The sequence below is a fragment of the Meriones unguiculatus genome, chromosome 11, assembly GCF_030254825.1.
Source record: "Meriones unguiculatus strain TT.TT164.6M chromosome 11, Bangor_MerUng_6.1, whole genome shotgun sequence".
Taxonomy (NCBI): Eukaryota; Metazoa; Chordata; class Mammalia; order Rodentia; family Muridae; genus Meriones; species Meriones unguiculatus.
Window position 1 is genome coordinate 51078216 of NC_083359.1, and position 19787 is coordinate 51098002.

The 19787-nt window shown below is 40.0% G+C and overlaps 1 protein-coding gene across 2 annotated transcripts in view; it reads right to left on the bottom strand.

Moving 5' to 3' along the window:
* The window catches only part of Parn (poly(A)-specific ribonuclease), a 154116-nt gene that overhangs the window by 73648 nt on the left and 60681 nt on the right, over positions 1-19787 (bottom strand). For both annotated transcript variants that reach the window (XM_021650819.2, XM_060364211.1), the window contains exons 19-21: positions 19245-19300; positions 17995-18081; positions 12723-12797 (exon numbers count right to left, since the gene is read on the bottom strand). In XM_021650819.2, coding sequence (XP_021506494.1) covers positions 12723-12797; positions 17995-18081; positions 19245-19300 — 218 coding nt within the window. The remainder of the gene's footprint in view (positions 1-12722; positions 12798-17994; positions 18082-19244; positions 19301-19787) is intronic.

The following is a 19787-nucleotide window of genomic DNA, read 5'->3' on the forward strand; positions in this document are numbered from 1 at the left end:
GGTCTTCATAAACAAATGTATCTTTTCAAGGAAAAGACAGCTAGAGACTCAACCAAAAAAAAAAAAAATGCTATCCAAAAGCACCATAAATAAAAAAATATTTCATGTTCAACTTTTCAGAATAGAGTAATTCCAAAAGTTAAAGAAAATTACAGCAAAACTAATTCCACAATGAGAAATGATGCCATAATTACACCAAGTCAGAAGAAGTGCTGTTCTGCTGGCCATGCTAAGAATTCTAACAACCAGATTCCTCTTTGTACCATGAGGATACAGGAGGGTACCATTCTCCGTTTCCATTTAGATAGGCAACTACGCCTGTTCCAACTGTGAAAACCAGAATCGAGAGAACACAGAGCTGAGAACCTCCTGTGACTCCAAAGCCCCAAGAGCATTGTTGGTAACACTTTCAGCAACACAATAACATCTCAGATCAGCTGATGTTATATAATCAAGTCCCCTAAAAATTTTGTTTTTGTTTCAAATTTTATTTTTAAGACTTTCAAATTTATTTCATTTTGTTGTTTTTAAACATAGGCTCTACTTCTGTAGCTAGAGGTTACCTTCCTGTTTACTGCTGGAGTTATATATATGAGCCGCTGTAGTGCTATGAATAAACATGGCCCTCACAGACTGATAGACCTGAATGCTTGGTCATCAGGGAGTGGGACTATTCGAGGTATGGCTTTGTTGGAAGAAATGTGTCACTAGCGGTGGGTTTTGAGCTTTCAGATGCTCAAGCCAGGCCCAGGGTCTCTCTATTCCTGCTGTCTTTAGATCAAGATGTAGAACTCTCAGTTCCTACTCCAGCACCATGCTTGGCTGCATGTCACTAAGCTTCTTGCTATGACAATAATGGACTAAACTTCTAAAACTGAAAGCCAGCCCCAATTAAATGTTTTCCTTTATAAGAGTTGCAAATGTCATAGTGTCTCTTCGCAGCAATAAAAACCCTAACAGACAGCCATCGTGAATATTTCATTTTCTATTGTAGACAAGAATCAGGACAAAACAATGTCCATGCATAAAGACTAGCACAGCTGATCAGTGTACCAAAAGGTCATCCTACTTAGTGACAACAACAACAAAATGGTAACAAAAGCCCAGAAGTAAGGGTTTGAGAGCCAATGCATTTCTCAGAGACCCAAGTACAATGAGTAGATTGACCGCACTTTCTATATTCCCATTGCCCCAGCATCATGAAACATTTGCTAAGAGTTAATTTGACTACCGCAGCCAATCAAGCAGAGTGAGGTTTGCTTTGTAAAGTTTACTGCATAACACTGGGAAGTAAATATGATGGGCCAGCAAGAGGGCTCAGGAGGTAGGTGCTTGCAGTACAACCTAATGACCTGAGTTCAATCTCTAGACCCACATATAAAGGAGGAAGGAGAGAACTAACTCCAGAGTTGTTCTCAGACCTTCACACACATACACACATACATACAAACACACATATACAAACACACACAATAATAATATTTTATAAAAATAATCATGATAAAAACAAGAGTAACAGGGAAATTATGACCAAAGTTAAACAAATTTAGAGAGACATACCATACTGTATTCCTGATTATAAGTATCATCTCTAAATAAAGATGTCCAAAGAATAAAAATGTTCACTCAACAAAAGTAGAGCCCTGGGACCACAAAGGAAAAGCAATGACATCTGCAAGTGAAAAACATTATTCTAATCCTCAAACAAAAGAATAAAAGTGCCAGGAGGTGGTGGCACAGGCCTTTAATCCCAGCAATCATAAGACAGAGGCAGGTGGATCTCTATGAGTTCAAGGCCAGCCTGGTCTACAGAGTGAGTCCCAGGACAGCCAGGCCCACACAGAGAATTCCTGTCTCTAAAAATAACAAAGAACAAAAACCAAAAAAGTAAATTAAGTGTTCAATAGGAAATTATCGATAGCCAGGCACAGTGGCATATGCCTTTAGCCCCTGAGGCAGGTTGATCTCTATGAGTTCTAAGCTAGCCAGAGCTACACAATGAGATTCTATCTTAAAAACCAAACAACAACAAAAAAATTATTGATGAAAAGTTATTCAACTAAAAAGACACCAATCCAAATGTCAAATTGTATTTATAAACATGAAACACTGCTGAGTACAAAGAACATTAAAAAATATACATTGTTGTTATAAATAAAAAGTGTTGGGCTATTATAATGTTTATTATTTGCCCTATAATTATTATGGCAGTAAACCCGATATCACAATGAAATAAAACACAGACACCTGTGTTTTATAATTGCCTTATTTACGTTAGGCTTGGCAGATATTCCACATATGCTGTCTCAATGACCTCACCTCCCAGCCTTCACCCAATGCCATCCACCTTAACCATTTCTATTTGGCCTATCTCCCATCCATAATTCTATAAATACTTGCTTATCCTTCAGCTGGATCACTTTCTTCATCCACGCACGCCATCCTCGGAGTCCTTCCTCCCGCCTACATTGTTGCTTCTCCATCCTAGCCCATCCCAGCATCCTCCTTCCTCCTCTCTTCCTGTTTGTCTCTGAAGCCACTATCTGTCTCTGAAGCCAATGCTGCCATTGCTACTCTGTGAGAGCTGAGCCAGGAGACAGCAGCCAGCTCTGTTAAGTTTGTTCATTTTGTCTCTCTCCCAGGAGGCTGTCTTTTGTTTATGAGTCCCTCTTAAAGAGACAGTAGAAGACAGCTTTTGACAGGATAATTTTTAGGTTTTAAGCTTGGGTTGTCTTGCTGGGAGTTTATTCCCCTCCTCTCCCAAAAATTATGATAAAATATTATTTTAAGGGTGTAAATACATAAAATTAGTTGGGTGCCATTTGAAATTATTGTATAATTATTATTTGTTCATTGCAGGGCATGTGCAGGGCTGGGATGTAGCTTTTCAAGTAGAGCACTTTCTAGCATACACAAAACTGTGTCCATCCCGAGGACACATTCATCAGGCATCATAGCATGTGCTGTGAGGTAGAGTCAGAAGAATAACAGTTTAGAGTCATCTGTGGCTCCATACTGAGTTTAAGGATAGCCTCAGATCCACAAGACTCTGTCTCAAAATATAAATAAGTGAAAATACATAACAAGCAAAGAATAAGATATTATAGATGTAACACTTACTTAGATGTAACACACGTGCCAACTGAAAGGAAACTCGTTTATCTGCCATCATTTTTGCTAACTGAAAAGAACTAAGCAACTTTGTCTTTGCTTTCCTATGTAGTTTTAACTTCTATGCATAAAAAAAAAAATGATGAGTTTGTAAGGACAAGAATATAGAGGTGTTGCTCAAGCAGTCAACACAAGCAAAGCCTAGAGACCACTAAGGAACAATGACAAGAAAAGGAAATTACTAACTTAGAAATGACATTTCTTCAGACTTGAAAATTATCAAAGACCTAGATAAGGACTGAAGAACAGATGCTTGTTGGAGGAGGGCTTGTGCACTGTTTTCAGATGCTGATTTCCATGCCCTGAGACTGTTGAACCATCACCTGTATCCATGTGATGTAAGGAATGCTCCTCAATTATCCCTGATTGGCTAATAACATTGCTCACAGCCTGGTTTGGGCAGAAGAGTGGTAGGTGGAGTTGAGGTTCCTAGGCTTGGGGTCAAAAAGAACCCAAGCGAAGAAGGATGGGAGGAAGGAACAAGATGAAGAAGAAGGATATGGCCTGATGGAGCAGATCTAGCCCAGACAGGAAAACTTACTGGCAAGTAATGGGGTGTGTAGCTTAGAGGCTTGATATCTGCCTAGTTCTAGTGCTTTAAAGCTTATAAAATAAATTATAGTCTCTGTGTTGATTATTTTGGGAGTTAGCAGCGTTAAAGAAAAACTGTTGATTTATTAATTTCATGTTACAGATACATACTAAGTGCTAATTTAAAATAGGTCAAATAATGTAAACATCCAAAGGAGACCAACAGAGATCCTAAGTAAGTTATTTCCATACATACAATGTAACAATACAAGACACACCCAAAAAAAACTTTTAGGCAAATAGCAACAGCATAGGAAATGCCAATGACACACTGAAAATACAGATTCAAGGGCTGGTGAGATGACAGAAAGTAAAGAAACCTGCCCTACAAACCTGGTAACCTGAGTCTGAACTCCAGAAACTACATGAGAATAAACAGAAAATTCACACAATGAACTTGTCCTCTGACCTTCACATGTACATACCTAAAAGAACATGCATAACAATACATTTAATAATAATACATAAACTCTAAAAATACATAAAATCACCGTGAGTTTGGGCTGAGTATAGGTGAGGTTCAGTGGTGAGGGGCTGGTATATTGTCTCTACCATTATCAAAACAAACACCAAAAAAGATTCAAAACCCACACTCAAAAGTCAAAACACATTTAGTATTTAAAAAATTATGAAAATACTTACATTCTGCTTGCATTGTGGCACAGGTCTATGAGCCCACCACTCAGGAGGCAGGGGCAGACGGTCAATGTAGAGAGTCATAAGTGGTCACAGCAAGAGAAGAAATGACCATGGAGGGCACATCACTGAAGATGGGCGGGGGGCCGCAGAGAGAAGGTCTGAGCCGGAGAATGGGGGTAGTGTTCTGAAATGCTTTCTAGAAGTGACATGGCCTTGTACTCAGAAGAGCTCTCAGAAGCTAAGCTGGGTTTTTTTGTTTGTTTTTTGTTTTTTCTTGGAAGGGAGGTGCTGGGGCAGGGCTTGAGCACTGAATTTAGTCAGCATTTCAAAACTAGTGGAGAAGGAGCTTGGGGGGCAACTGGCAGTGAAAGGCAGCTAGGGGATGGGAAGCCATTTTCTTCAGGTGTGACCACTGGTAAGCAGCCCAAGTTCCAATAAATAATTCCGCATCCATGCACATGGAAGCAATCCTAACACAGACACAAGCATCAAATGGGAGAAGAGGTTCAGGTGGGTATGATAATGCATGCCTTTAAAGAAAGGAGGAGTTGTGGCTTTTTTTAAATAACATTTAATTATTTTTATTTTACAGGTATAATGTTTTGCCTGAATGCATATCTGTGCCACGTGCATGCCCAATGCTTGAGGAAGTCAGAAGAGGGCACAGATCTCCTGGAACTGGAGTTACAAATGGTTGTGAGCTGCCACACAGATGCTGGGAACCAAACCCAGGTCCTCCTCAAATGGAACCATCTCTGAGGCACTATTCTTATGCACTGTCACATCAGAAGACACTGACACAAAACATTTCATTTCATTCATATGACTTTCTTTCCTTTTCTTTCCTTTCTTGAAGCAGGGTCTTATGTAGCCCAGGCTACCTTTGAACTTTTGATTATCTGGTCTCCTCTTCCTTCCAAGTGCTGTGATTTTAGAGGCATGCCATTATGTTCAGCAACACATACCTTCTTAGAAATGCCATTCCAGCCAGGCAGTGGTGGTGCACACCTCTGATCCCCACAGAGACAGAGGCAAATGGGTCTCTGAGTTGAAAGACCATCCTGGCTTATAGAGCAAGTTCCAGGTCAGCCAGGGCTACACAGAAAGAAAAAGCAGGGGTTTTTCAAGAGAAAAAGCAGGGGTTAGAAGAAGAAAAGGTGAAGGGGGGGGGGAACCACCTTTCTTTCAGCTAACTAAACTACCTAGAAGCTCTGGATTAATGTTTTTAAGTTTCCAGAACCCAGTACTTATGTGAAGAAATTATGTCATTTAAATCCACAAAGTAAATTACCAGGCCCCTCCATCTAAAACAATCTTATATATTTAAGAACTTGTTGCAAGCCAAGTCACACAGTGCAGAACTGGGAAATTGATAAGCAAGGAAAAACATCTTTTGGGTCTTTTGTGAATATTCTGTATATTAACATTGTTCACAGTAACAATGAGCCAACAAAGATGCTAATACTTTGGAGACATGTGTTCAAAAGAAAGCAAATAAATTTTCATTGGCTAAAGGAAATTAGTTGGTGTGTATGTGTGTGTGTGTGTTTGTGTGTGTGTGTGTGTATTTTGCTGAGCTGAACCTAAGGCTTTGTGCATGCTAGGCAAGCATTCTAACACTGAGCTATATCTTCAGCCTTCTTTCTACTTTTTATTTGCCCAGGCCGGCCTTGAACTCACCCTGTAATCAAGGAATGCCTTGAACTTGAGATTTCCCCTACCTCAGGCTCCCAAGCAGCTATGATTCTAGGCCTGAGTCATCAGGCTCCATTTGAGTTAAGAGTTTTTTCATAAAGTATTGTTAAACAAAGAGGCAGTTTTCATATGGCAAATGGTATGGCTGAGAGACAGGAAATAAAGGGAGGTGCTAGAAGGGTATAATAGTTAAAAGCAGGGAAGGGCACTGCGGCTCTAGTTGAGCAAGAACTTAACAGAATGATCTTCCACTGCAACAGCTGCTAGCTGGAGATAATGCAGAATCAAGAGAGCAGGAGGATGGCTCTGAATAGATAGACTTGGAAAAGTCAAAACAGTCAGAGGATACACTCTGGTGTGTGTGGGGGGGGGGGAGAGCCTGTGCCTACACCAGCACTAGAGAGACTCTGACCTAAGGGCCAACTGTCATTAAAAGTGGCTCGTGCCTAGGTCCTGTAAGACTTTTTTTTTTTTTTTTTTTTAAAGACTCTTACTATGTATTCCTGGCTGTCCTGAAATTCACCTGCCTCTGCTCCCTGAGTGCTGGAATTTAAAGGCGTGTGACTTCATGCCCAGTTGCCCAAAAAGGTTTTTTAAAAGTCTCTTATCTTTCTGGTATGATGAAGGAAAGAAAAAGTGTGGGGTGACCAAGGGCAATCATGAATGAGAGAGAAGCGCTCACAGAAAGAAATCAAGAGAAGGACCCAGAGTATGAGCAGGCTCAGACAAGTCTCCAACTGGCTTGTGCTTAATGTGCATGTTTATATTTTTGTGTGTGTATACACGTTTGTGTGAAAGAGTGTGCACAGGCCACTGCATGTATACATAAAGAGGGCAGAGAACAAATATGAACCCAGGTCATTAAGATAGCAATACAAAGGCTTTTATCCAAGAAGGCATCTGCCAGGTCTTTGGAGGACTCTATAACTCGTGCAGCAGTCTGTAAGTTGAGTTACAATCTAAGCTACCTCCCATCACAGACAAGTAAGTCCAAATAAGCTGTCTGTGAAACTAAAACAAAACCACAAAACCTTTCTGATGAATACAACCGAATCCATGTAGTAATCACAGTGTATAAGAAACAATTCCAAAATGACTCAAAGACAAAGACAAAGACAGTACAAAAAGACCTAGAACAAAGGCATAGAAATGTGTGGTATAAATTATGTTTTTCATTTTCAGTACAGTATTTTTAAAACTACACTTTGTCAAAAAACAGGGTTTGTATGATGATTCTGCCCAACCCTGTTCTGGGCCACACTTAAGATGAGGCTAAGACATTCAATAGGTATATTTCACGTGGTCCAACTTAATAGCCTTTTTACTCTTAATGGGCTACCCTACCACAAGATAAGCAGCATTGGTGTAAAGATTTTTTAAAAAAATCCATTAGACCAGCTTATTAGAAGAAGAATGGTCATAGAGTAATTAGTCAAAGAGCCCGAATACTGAAATAAATTATTTAGTCTACACAACAGAAAGATGGGGGCGGGGAGGGGGAAAAGCGAGTGTCCCATGGAGGTCTGTGTGTGTGCAGTAATAATCCTAGGAGTAACAGTAAGGGAATATGAAAACAAAGCCTGAGATTTCCCCAAATCTGGTGAAATCTGCCAGTTCTGACAGGTTAATAGAGAAATGGAACTAGAAGTATACCACAATCGTGGGGCTTATGCTAAGCATGTCAGAGACACTGTGACTCCACCCATAGCACACACACATTAAAATTAAATAAGCCATGGCTAGGTGTATTAACAGTCAAACTCATGAAAAACTTCCTGGACACTGTTGGGGAAGCTCAGGTCCAGTGCCCAAAACCATGTAAAATGAGGTGTGTAGTGCATCCCTGAAAACCTAGCACTCAGGAATGAGAGGCAAAAGGACCCCTAGAGCTCACTGGCCAGCCAGCCAAACCAGCAAGGTCCAAGTTTGTGTGAGATACCCTATCAAATAGTAATAAAGTGGAGAGCAATCTAGGAAAACACTAACATTGATCTCTAACATTGATCACTAACACTGATGCACACACATGGTTTCAATAATTAGTATATGGTTTCCTGTAAGAAGAGAACTTTCATTTTCAAGAGGTCAAAAAAGTTTTCAAACATTGGTTAGAATTAGCAATGCCAAAAAAAAAAGACAGTTGTCAACTTAAATGGAACTCTTTGATTATAAACCAAAAATAATTTGTATCAGAGCCAAAGAAGCCATTATGAGTCAATATATAAATGGATACCTAATAATTTTTTTCACCGATATATTATTGATGTGACAGACCCTCTGTTTCCACTGAAATGCTTGTATAATCTGTTTAAGATAGCATTAACAGGATTTGTAGCGTGAGGTAACCTGGGTCCTTGGCATCATCAAATCACTACTATGAGAAACAAACTTCAAATTCTCTCAATGAAGTATCCATACAGGTTTAGAACTCAGAAAGAGAAAACCAGCCATGAGATCTATCCATGAAGTACAAAAGGAATTTCCAGGTCATATTAGATGTGTGTGATTTCTTTAATCCCATGATACTGACCAGGTACTGATCAGGCACTGACTGTCAGCTGGCCACCATGAACACAATAGATAAATCTTCACTTTCAGAGTATACTCTATGAGGGTAACGGAGCACCCAGAAAAAGATGCTTCACAGGCACTGGGGGTGGGGCTGATATCCTGGCTCTGCACAGGCACTGGGGATGGGGATGGTGTCCTAGCCCTGCAAAGTTCTGCAAAGGAAGCCTGAAACCAATAGCCAAAGGTGACAATTACACTGAGCAGAGGCAGAAGAGTAGGATGTAGCTCATTCTGCAAGAGGGAAGGAAGCTATGCTCAGGGACTCAGCATCAAGCTGCTCACAGTTCTGTGCAAACTTGTCTTATTCAAGCAAAGGAGACAATATTATCTTCAAAGATGACTGCTGGCCTCAGTGGTACACACCTGTAGCCTACTGGGAGGCTGAGGAAGGAGCAGTATGTGATCAAGGCCTGCCCAGGCAATGTACCAAGGCCCAGTTCAAAAGAAAGCTTAAAAAGGATTTTGGAGTAGTAGAACACTTACATTGCATGCATGAGACCTTGGGCTCCATCCCCACTATCATCTAATAAATAATGAATATGAGATGTCAAGCATCTACTTAATCTAGGAGAGGAAAAGTAAATGTCACAACTTCCCCTTAGCCTATTTCCCATATTGCCCATTCAAGCCCATTTATTTACTCATGCTATAGTAAATACTGGGCTGAAAGGACTTAGTGGTGAACAAGATGGACTCAGTATTGTCCTCAGGGAGGCAAAACAACCAGAGTCAAAACCATATGTCTACACATCATTCTGACACATGACTTCTGACGTCCGCATCATTGAATAAAATACTTAGCTTAAAAGTTACTACTCAGAGCAGGGTATGGTTTTAGTTCCAGCATCCAGAAGGCAGAGGCAAGAGGATCCTTATGACTTTAAAATCAGCCTATAGTGACATCCAGTACAGCCAGGGTACAGAGAGGTCTCTCTACATAGAGAGACCCTGTTTTAAAACAAAAATGATACAGAAAACTATTGCTCAGGAGCGACAGATCCAGCTCAATGGCAAACTGTACACATGGCTCTTCCAAAAAAACCCAGGTTTGGTTCCCAATGCTCAGTCAAGAGACTCACAACTCACTCCAGTTCCAGAGGATCCGACATCCTCCTCAGACTTCTTCAGACACCTCATGCATTTGTGCATACATATAAACACATATACACATAAACAATGAAGATAGAGTAAATTATTTTTTAAGTTACTTTTCAAAGAATTTTCCAGTAAGTCCAGGAACAATCATCATTTGGCATCAAAAATACCATAAAAAGAACAATGATAAATTATACACACGGATAACCAAATTATGCTGTCTTTTTAGTGAATTATCACTAACTGACGCTATGTAGACTTCAAAACACCTTTACAGTCTCATCCCTACTGCCAACAGAAAGGACCAGAATTAGACATTTTAACATCCATGATCATTTGTCATAACTCTGCTGGGAACTTAATGTCATGATCTCGGTGCACCTTTATAGCTACCTGTGAAGGGACTGTGATCATAGACTGGGAACCTGCAAGCCAGAAGTTTTTGTGATTCACCAAAGATACATACTGACAAATGACTGGGCTACCATCAGCGTCTAAGTCAGTCAACTAAAGGCCTGGACATCCCTTACTTCCCACAGCAAGGCTTCCAGAGCAGGTGCAAGTCAGGAGGAGTTCTCCTTGCTCTCCTTTCATTCGTACTACACCCTCTCCACAGCCTAAATTCGGGCACTTGTTCCCTACTGAAGGCATCATCATGCTCTAATAAGCTGAACTCTTTGTATTCTATGTCATCTGTCAAAAGACTAGGGAAATGACTATTAAATGTCAAAGCAAAAACTGAAAATACACAACAAACAGAATCCTTTACACCAGATTCTGACATGATCTCTGATGTCATGAGTTTCTGACAAACACCTCCCGTTTTCAAGCAGCCAGAATACAAGCTGACCAAGCTAATAAATGTCAGCTATACAATATTTACAGAGCCCAAACAAGTGCATACTATCATCCTTACCGCACAGAGATCGACAGCACTTAGCAGGTTGAATAACATGCTGGCGTCACATGCTGTACTGACCCCAGAGTCTAAGTTTTTACCTCTACAACACATCCTGTATCTCTGAGATATAAAAATTAACAGAAATATCAAAACATTTGGACCAGAATTTGCATATTTGTAGAAGTTTGAAATTTTAACATGTTATATCATCAAGTACATTATGCTAGTATTTGGCACTTGAAGTAAAAAGAAAACAGACAAGCCTGGGGTGGTAGCACACGCCTTTGATCCCAGCACTTGGGAGGCAGAAGCAGGCAGATCTCTGTGAGTTCGAGGCCAGCCTGGTCTACAGAGTAAATTCCAGAACAGCCAGGGCTACCCAGAGAAACCCTGTCTTGAAAATCAAACAATTAACAAAGGAGCAGGCTGCTCTTGTAGAATACCCAACTCTCAACATCTACGTGGTGGCTCACAAACATCTGCAACTCCAGTCCCAGAGAACCTGATGCCCTCTTCTGGCCTCTGAAGGCACTAGGCCTGTATGAAGGACACAGACACCCAAGCAGGCAAAATAAAAAGAAAGAAATGAAAAAAATTGAATAAAGTGTTTTTAAAAGATAGTAGAATTAGTGTCAAATTATTTAAGGATCAACAAAAGATGTGGTGATCCATCTTTCCAGAACCCTATTTGAAAGCAAATGAACTATCATTTACTTTGCTTGTAAAGAGTTCTTTTGACACGAGTTAAATGGCATGAATAAATTACAGCTAAACAGTAAAAATACAAGATGAACAGGCCGAAGAAATTGAGAGGTGCCATTTCTACTTCCTTCCTTCAGTTTTGCTACTTTCAATTAGCTACTTCAAATTCTCAAAGTATATCAGCAACTTAATTTAGAAAAAGCACAGTAGGAAGAGAACAGAATAGTGGAAAATGAGGAAAAAAAACAGTGCTTCATCTAACACAGAGTTCTTAAACTCCTCCTAGTATTATCTAGTCTGCCTGAGAAACTACATGACCCAAGACACATGGGTATGTAAAAACAGAGATGGCTGAGTAGTTAAAAAAGCTCTGCTCTTCCAGATTCTATTCCCAGTGACCACACAGTGGCTCACAACAGGGACAGCCAGGGCTACATAGAGAAACCCTGTCTCAAAGCAAAACAACACAAAAAGCTACTGCTCCAGGGGATCTAATGTCATGAAATCTAATTTTTAAATAGGTTTATACTAATAAATCATTTACTGATTGATAATAAGTCATTAAAAACTAAATTAAAATAAATATTTGGTAGCCAGACATGATGACACATGCCTTTAATCCCAGAACTTGGGAAGCAGAGGCAGGCAGATTTCAGTGAGTTCAAGGCCAGCCTAATCTACAAAAGATAGAATATCGATTAAAAAAAAAAAAAACATTTTGGCATACGTATAATTTTGTTACTTGATAAGACAAAAACAATTTACATTGATGACTATGCTTCTCTGCATTAACTAATGTGATGGATGCTGAGGAATGACATAGGGAAGTGTGAGCTCTTTGATTCCCATCATTAAACCACTATGCTCTGTAAGTAGAAAGCAAGAAGAACATTAAGACACTGCAGCTAGAACACATGCTAATCTGGACCTGAGGCATTTCAGGTGGTTGACAAGGGTGCCGAATCACAGGAGAGCATGCACAGCACAAACACAAGCTGTGTGCTCAAAAGGAAGGCTAGAGCGAAGCCATGGACAACATGGACAAGCATTGCCTCTGCTTCACAATGTCTCATTTTAAACTGTTTGATCACAGACACTTTTCTCTATTGTCAAATTTTCAAATCCCACACTGTCACATGACACTACATGGAGTTTTGAGTCACAGTTTAAGTATCTTTAGACTAACTCCATCTTCTTCTCTACATGTTATACTTACTATTTTTTTTCCTTCATTTCATTGACAAGCTTAAAAATAAACTGAGCAGCCAGCAAACCAACTAGCTACTTGAAACCACAGCTTTCATGAAGGTCACTCCCCACGTCATTAACACACAAAACAGATGTCCAGGACACTAACCAATTTGTACTTGTTCGGGCTGGCTGAGAGAAACAAAGGCTGATGTGTCATCAATCCAGGATATCTGAATGTTACCTGTTAAAAGTGAATTAAAATGAAGTGAGCCTCTAAGTATTTAGAGAACCATACAATAAACTCAGTTTGACACATTTCAATAGAGTCAAGGGAGATGAAGTGCTAGTGTATGGCTGAAAACCTCAGCACTACCCAGCTTACTGAAAACTTTCAATCCACTACTTACTTCTGTTAAGAGGCTAGGAGATGGCTCAGTGCATAGCAGCACTTGCTGTGCAAGTATGAGGACCTTAGCTCAAACCCCTGGTCCCCATATAAAAAAAGCCAGGCCTATAACTCCAGCACTGAGGCCTGGGAACAGGAAGATAGCAGAAGCTCATTGGCCATCCAGCCTATGACAGCTTCAGAGTCAGTGAGAGATCCTGTCTCAACAAGACGGAATAAGATTGAGAGTGCCACAGCAGGATGCTCAGCTTTCTCCTCTGGCCTCCCCAGTAGTGTGTGAAGTGCATGCTTGTGTGTGTGTGTGTGTGTGTGTGTGTGTGTGTGCGCGCGCGCGCGCGCACACACACACACACACACTTTCAATCAAGAAACCTTTGAATTTTTGTTTTAAAATCAAAAGAGGGTTAGAGAGATGACTCTGTCAGTAAAGTGCTTTCCTTGAAAAGCATAAAGACCTTACTTTGATCCCAGCACGCATGCAAAAGTGATCACAGCTGAGTATGCCTGCATGGCCAGTACTGGAAAGGTAGAGATGGACAAATCCCTGAAATTCTTAGGCCAGTCTGCCTAGCAAAATTGGTGAGGTCTGGGTTCAGTGAGAGACCTTACATTAAAAAAGTAAGGTGGAGAGAGCCAGTGAGCCCTCCATGAGTGCATTTTCTCAGTGGGTAAATGCACTAGCAGCCAAGGCTGATGACCTAAGTTCCATCCCTGGGACCCATGTGTTAAAAGAAGACAACCAACTCTTATAAGTTGTCCTCTAACCTTCACATATATGCTATGGCATGTGTTTGCCCATACACAATAAAAAAAAATTTTTTTTTAATTTAGAAAAAAATAAGGTAGAGATTTAATTGAGGAAGACATCTGGCATCAACTTCTGGACTTTACACTTACACACACCAAAACAGTGATAATAAATTTTAAAACTTAAAAAGAAAAAAAAAGGCTTAACTCCAAGGTCATGTCCCAATCCCGTTTAGTCTTGTGCCTGGATTAGAAGTTATTTATCTTTGAAGGTCACTAACAAAACTGACAGATCACACACAATCAAAGAATGTTACAGTTTCTCTACTTAATAGACTACTATGGCTTTGGTATTTTTGTTTCTGTCCATGTTGACATTTAATCTCCATTAGCAGCTATTCAGATATTGGAAACAGTCTGATGGTGGTGGCCCACACCTTTGATCCTGACACTTAGGAGGGAGAGGCAGGCAGATCTCTGTGAGTTCAAGGCCAGCCTGGTCTACAAAGTGAGTTCCAGGAGAAACCCTGTCTTGAAAAACCAAAGTAAATACATACATACATACATACATACATACACACACACATACATAAGACATTGGAAACATAAAGTGAGAGAATAAACTGAAGCATAACTGATTCATAATACTTAATGATGGGGTCTTGGGGAGTGACCAGGATTAAACTCATCCCGTGCAGTGTCCTTCATGGGAGCTGAAAGGAGGGAACCTGACAAACACACATGCACAAAGACCTGTTGTTCCACTCTCGTTCCAAGATGCCTTGTGTTGCCTGGACCCTGACAGCAAAAAGGCTGTGACTACAAACTACCAGAACTCTGAGCCACACACCCAGGCTGTGACAATCAAAAATAGGTTGCTCCAAAGACAAAACTGTGGAAATGACAAAAAGGGATTATGATTAAAAAAAAAAAAAAAACATTACAGACCGAAGGAAAATTTGGTGTTGAAATCAGGCTAAGTAAAAGATTGGAGGACAAGATAAAGAAGGATGCAGAGAGAGACAGCTGTTGAGATGGCTCAAGTACAAAAAGGTACTTGCAGCCAAGCTTGACCATTTCCAGAATCCATATGGAGAGAACTCATTCCTACAACTTGTCCTCTGACTTCCACATGTACTCCATGAGACATACGTGTATGCTCTCACACACACACACACACGCACATATAATTTTAAAAATGTGGACAGAGAAAACCAGACAGGCTGACAGGGAGAAACAGCATCAAAAAGTGCTACACTGAGACGAGGGAGGGGCCACAGCCAGGATACAGTGAATAAATTATAATAAATAATAATAATTAATTTAAAATGCAAAAAAGTGCTACACTGAAGTCAACAGTATGTATGAGCAGACAGGGAAGCAAGGGCAGAACCCAGAGGCTTCAGAGGAGGAAAGAAGATGAGGACTTGCTAAAAGTTTCCACCCTCACTGCCCTTATATATAGAGTAAACAGCTCTGGAATTTAGCAATAAAATTTCATTCTACTAAGACTTTCAAAGACTGGGAATGTTTAAAAACCATTTAGTTTCACTATCAAAGTGAAAAAAACAAAATCTCTCACTTGTAACTTCTCAGTAAGACAATGCAGTGACTTCCCAGGCATCACTCCCGGCCAGCAGGCTGGTTACTCTCTGCCCAGAGTGGGCAGCTGCCTCGTGAGATAAAGAGCGCTGGTCAGCCGTGAACAAGGGCTGCTGCTATGCTGCTGAGCACCTTCCAGGGCCAGCTTCTTCCATCCTACCGTCACGCCAAGGCCACAAAGATGTTGCTATTTCTATTGTAAGTATGGTTGTTTCTGATGAGAGAATATTTGCCCAATGTCACACATTAATGTTTGTCTTATCAAAACATTAAAGAATTTGAAAACACACACACCACACACACACAGACAGACAAACACACCAAATTTAACCAGATCCAAAGTCCGTACCTTTCAATGACCTTTTTTAAGACAGGGTTTCTCTAACTAGTCCTGGCCGTTCTGAAGCTTGCTCTGTAGAACAGGCTGGCCTAGAACTCACAGAGATGGATCCTCCTGACTCTGCCCCACCACACCCACCAAGCTCAGTGAGCTTCTAGACAGTTAGAACAGCCATTCTAAAGCCATGGAGCTTCACAGTGGGTTTTACACCTTTACCATTAAATATGTTTTTATGTACTTATTCACTACCAAAAAATGAAAAGTACATGACAGTATTGTATTTAACTAAACTGAAAAAAAGCCTTACTTGAGGAATTTAACTTTGGTGCTCAAAGCCTTATTACAAAGGTTCAGATTTAAACAGATGAGTCTGAGGGTCACTGTATTTTTCTATGTGCAGCTAAATTAAAAGGTGGGACAAGGTTTCAAAGGGCAGAGACCATCTGTAACAAAACTTTCTAGAAATATACCTGCTTTCACATACAGTGTCCAAGTTTAAGAGGTAATGTGTGCTCATTTTTGAAAAGACAGGAAAGCTTAGAAAACAAAAAGACCACCTGTACTCAGTGACATGACTGGAGAGACAGCTCTGCAGCTAAGAGTACTGATTGCTCTTTTAAAGGACCTGGGTTCAATTCCACACATGGAAGCTCACAACTGTCTGTAACTGCGTTCTCAGGGGATTCGATGCCCCTTTCTGACCTCCAGGGCACTGCACACACATGGTGCTAATACAGAAATGTAAGTATTTTTTTTAATTAATCATAATAAAATACCCAGGGGAAAATGTATCTTCCTTCACATCCGATTTCTTTATGTTGCTTTTAAAGCAGTTTTACTAGTCCACAGAAGAAGACAATGTAGCCACTCCTGATGAGACCTAATTGACTAGGATAAGAAGGAAGGAAAAGAAGACCTCCCCTATCAGTGGACTTGGGGAGGGGCATGCATGCAGAGGGTGGAGGAAGGAAGGGATTGGGACTGGAGGAGGGAGGAAACCTCAGGGGGGAAACAAAGTGAATAAAATGTAATTAATAAAGAATTTTTTAAAAGTAGTGTTATTTATGCAAGATCCTATTCCATTTCCTACTTTTAATCTAAGTATTAAAATACACTTTAATATTTTAATAATTTCTTATATATATATATATGCTTCAAGTATATTGCTTTATTCATTACTGTACTAGACGGTTTTATGTCAACAAGCTAAAGTCATCTGAGAGGAAGGAACCTCAATTAAGAAAAAATGCCTACATCAGATTGGACTGTACACAGTCCTGGAGGGCATGTTCTTATTTAGTGATTGATGAGGAAGCATCTAGACCACTGTGAGTAGGGCCATCCCTGGGCTGGTGGTCCTAGGCTCTATAACAAAGCAGGCTGAGCAAGTCATGATGAGCAAGCCAGTAAGCAGCACCCATCCATGACCTCTGCATCAGCTCTTGAATCAAGGTTCCTGCTGTGATTTAGTTCCTGTCCTGACTTTTTCCTTCAGTGATGGACTACAATACAGAAATATAAGGCAAATAAACTGACTCTTCCCCAACTTGCTTTTTGATTACAGCATTTCATTGCAGTAACAGAAACCCTAACTAAGACAATTACTATTAAGCATATTACAGGAGCCAAAGCAAGAATGTGAAGGTCAAGAGACAACATTGTGGAACTGGTTCTCTCCTTCACTTTTTTATGGGTTCCAGGGACTGAACTCAGATCACCAATCTTGTACAGCAAACACTGAGCCATCTTATCAGCCTATGAATATTTTCTTAAGTGTCTACATAGTAAATCTCTTAAGGATATACAAGAATTTACTAAGCATCCTTACTACTGGCCAGCTTGCCACCTTCACTTTATTCAAGAATTTCCAAAGAGAATAAACAGCTTCAATACTTCATTTGTTAAAATAACAAACCTGTACATTCACAAACAGTCTACAGACGTCTAACCACCTGACCTATAACCTGGTAAGAATGAGAGGAACTCCAACCTTATACATATTTGGAGTCTTGGTCTGCTCAGTCATGTGTTTGTTGCTTTCATTATTAATCTCAAGTAGAGACTGCTTGTCATTGTAAAACAGATGTTCTCTCTGAATTTAATCTTAAAAATTATTTATCTCTGGTCTATGTTTGTTTCCCTAGTCATCAATAAGGGCAGTCATAATGATAATTTCTTACTCTCCATGGACTCTGTCAGTATCTCAGATCCCATGAGAACAGAACGATTCCATGACTGAAATTAACCTTGCATATAAACTTGAAAATCTACTTCTGATCACCTACCTATATACCAAGAGAAGGCAAAACCTTATAACAGTCATCACCGCTTCTTTTTACTCACCGAAGGCGCTGAAGAGCTGGTAAAGGTCACTGGTTTTCCATTCTTTAGGGAATGTCACGTGGAGAACGTGATCACGTTTAGGCTGCACTATAAGACAAAAAGTAACAAAAGGGCAACAGTTGAAAAGTAATCAAAGTGCTGTGCAGAGAAATAGCTCAGTTAGTAAGACACTTGCCTCAGGTACAAAACCTGAGTTTGATCCTCAAAACCCCCATAACAAAGTGGGCATGGAGGAGTGTGCTCCCAATGCCAGTGCTGGGAAGGGGAAACAAGGATTCCTCCCTGGAACTCTCTGGCCAACCAGTCTAGCCTAATCAGTGAGCTCCAGGTAGAGACCAGTTCTCACAAAACAAGGTGGACAGCTCTAGAGAAACAGCCACCAAGGTTGACTTCCAGCAACCAACCAAGGCAAACCAGCCCACAGAGTGTTGGGATTACAAGTGTGCACCAACATTCACAGATTCTTTAAACTAGCCCATGCTGCCTTGAGGAGTCATCACAGATATACCAAACAACTCCTAAGAGACTCAGTAGAATTCTTACCACTATGTAGACAGGGCTGACGAAAGGACACAGTAATCCCACCTCTGCTCCCAAGTGCTGGCTGGCATTCCACGTATGCACTGCCACACCCAGGCAGCAGCAGGCTGTTCTTATGTGTTAGATAATCCACAACAATTTGATTGATGGCAATTAAAAAAAAGTCAACTTGCTAAATTTACATAAGTAACTACAAAACAATGAATTTAACAAATTACTGACATAGATAGCATATCTTTTTTTTTTTTAATTTTATTTTATGTGCGTTAGTGTGAAGGTGTCAGATCCCTTGGAAATGGAGTTACAGACAGCTGTGAGCTGCCATGTGGGTTCTGGGAATTGAACCTGGGTTCTTTGGAAGAGGAGGCAGTGCTCATAACCACCGAGCCATCTCTCCAGCCCCTAGATAGCATATCTTAAAATTTATTATAAATGTGTACTGGAAATGATTCAACTTTAGGGAGGAATGAAACTATGAATATATATAGATAGGGATGTATCTCTATCTCAGACTGAAAATATAAGTCATATTTAATGAAGGCTCAAGGGCCACATGAACTTTTAAGTATACAATCCCTACCAACCACAAAACACTGCCCTTTTTTTAAATAAAAAAAGGTCTTTTGTCACCACTCTTTCTCATTATGTTATCCCTTTCAGAGCACACTTTGACAACTACAAATATAATGATGAAATCAAAATATACTTACAGTCTGGCCCTTCCAAGTTTAAATAGGGAATATCCATGACCCTCATAAGAAATAACCTACCAAAAGAAAACAAACGAACAAACAAACCGGTAACAAACTAATTTCTTTAAAAAAAAAAAAAGCATCTCTTAAAATGTTAGTAGAAACTACTTGTCACTGTGATGGTTTGAATGAGAATGGCCTCCACAGGGTTTTAACACTGGGTCCCCACGAACGCTAACACTCTGAAACCATTATCCTCTATCCTCTGAAACTTTCTTCTATAAATTTCCCAGGTCATGGTGTTTTGTCACAGCAATAGAGAAGAAGCAAATTCACTTACGTTTTCCTATTTCTAAAACAAAACAGGATTCTTAAAATTCACTTCAGAGAATTTTTTTTCCTCTTTAGCTAAATATATATTATAAAGATAAAAATACAAATTGTTGTATCCCTAACACCTACAACATTTCCTGATATTCAATAGTTTCTCAATAAATACTAACTAGATTAATGAATGAAATTGTTAAATGAAAAGCTGAAAGAACACTGTCCAACTAGTTA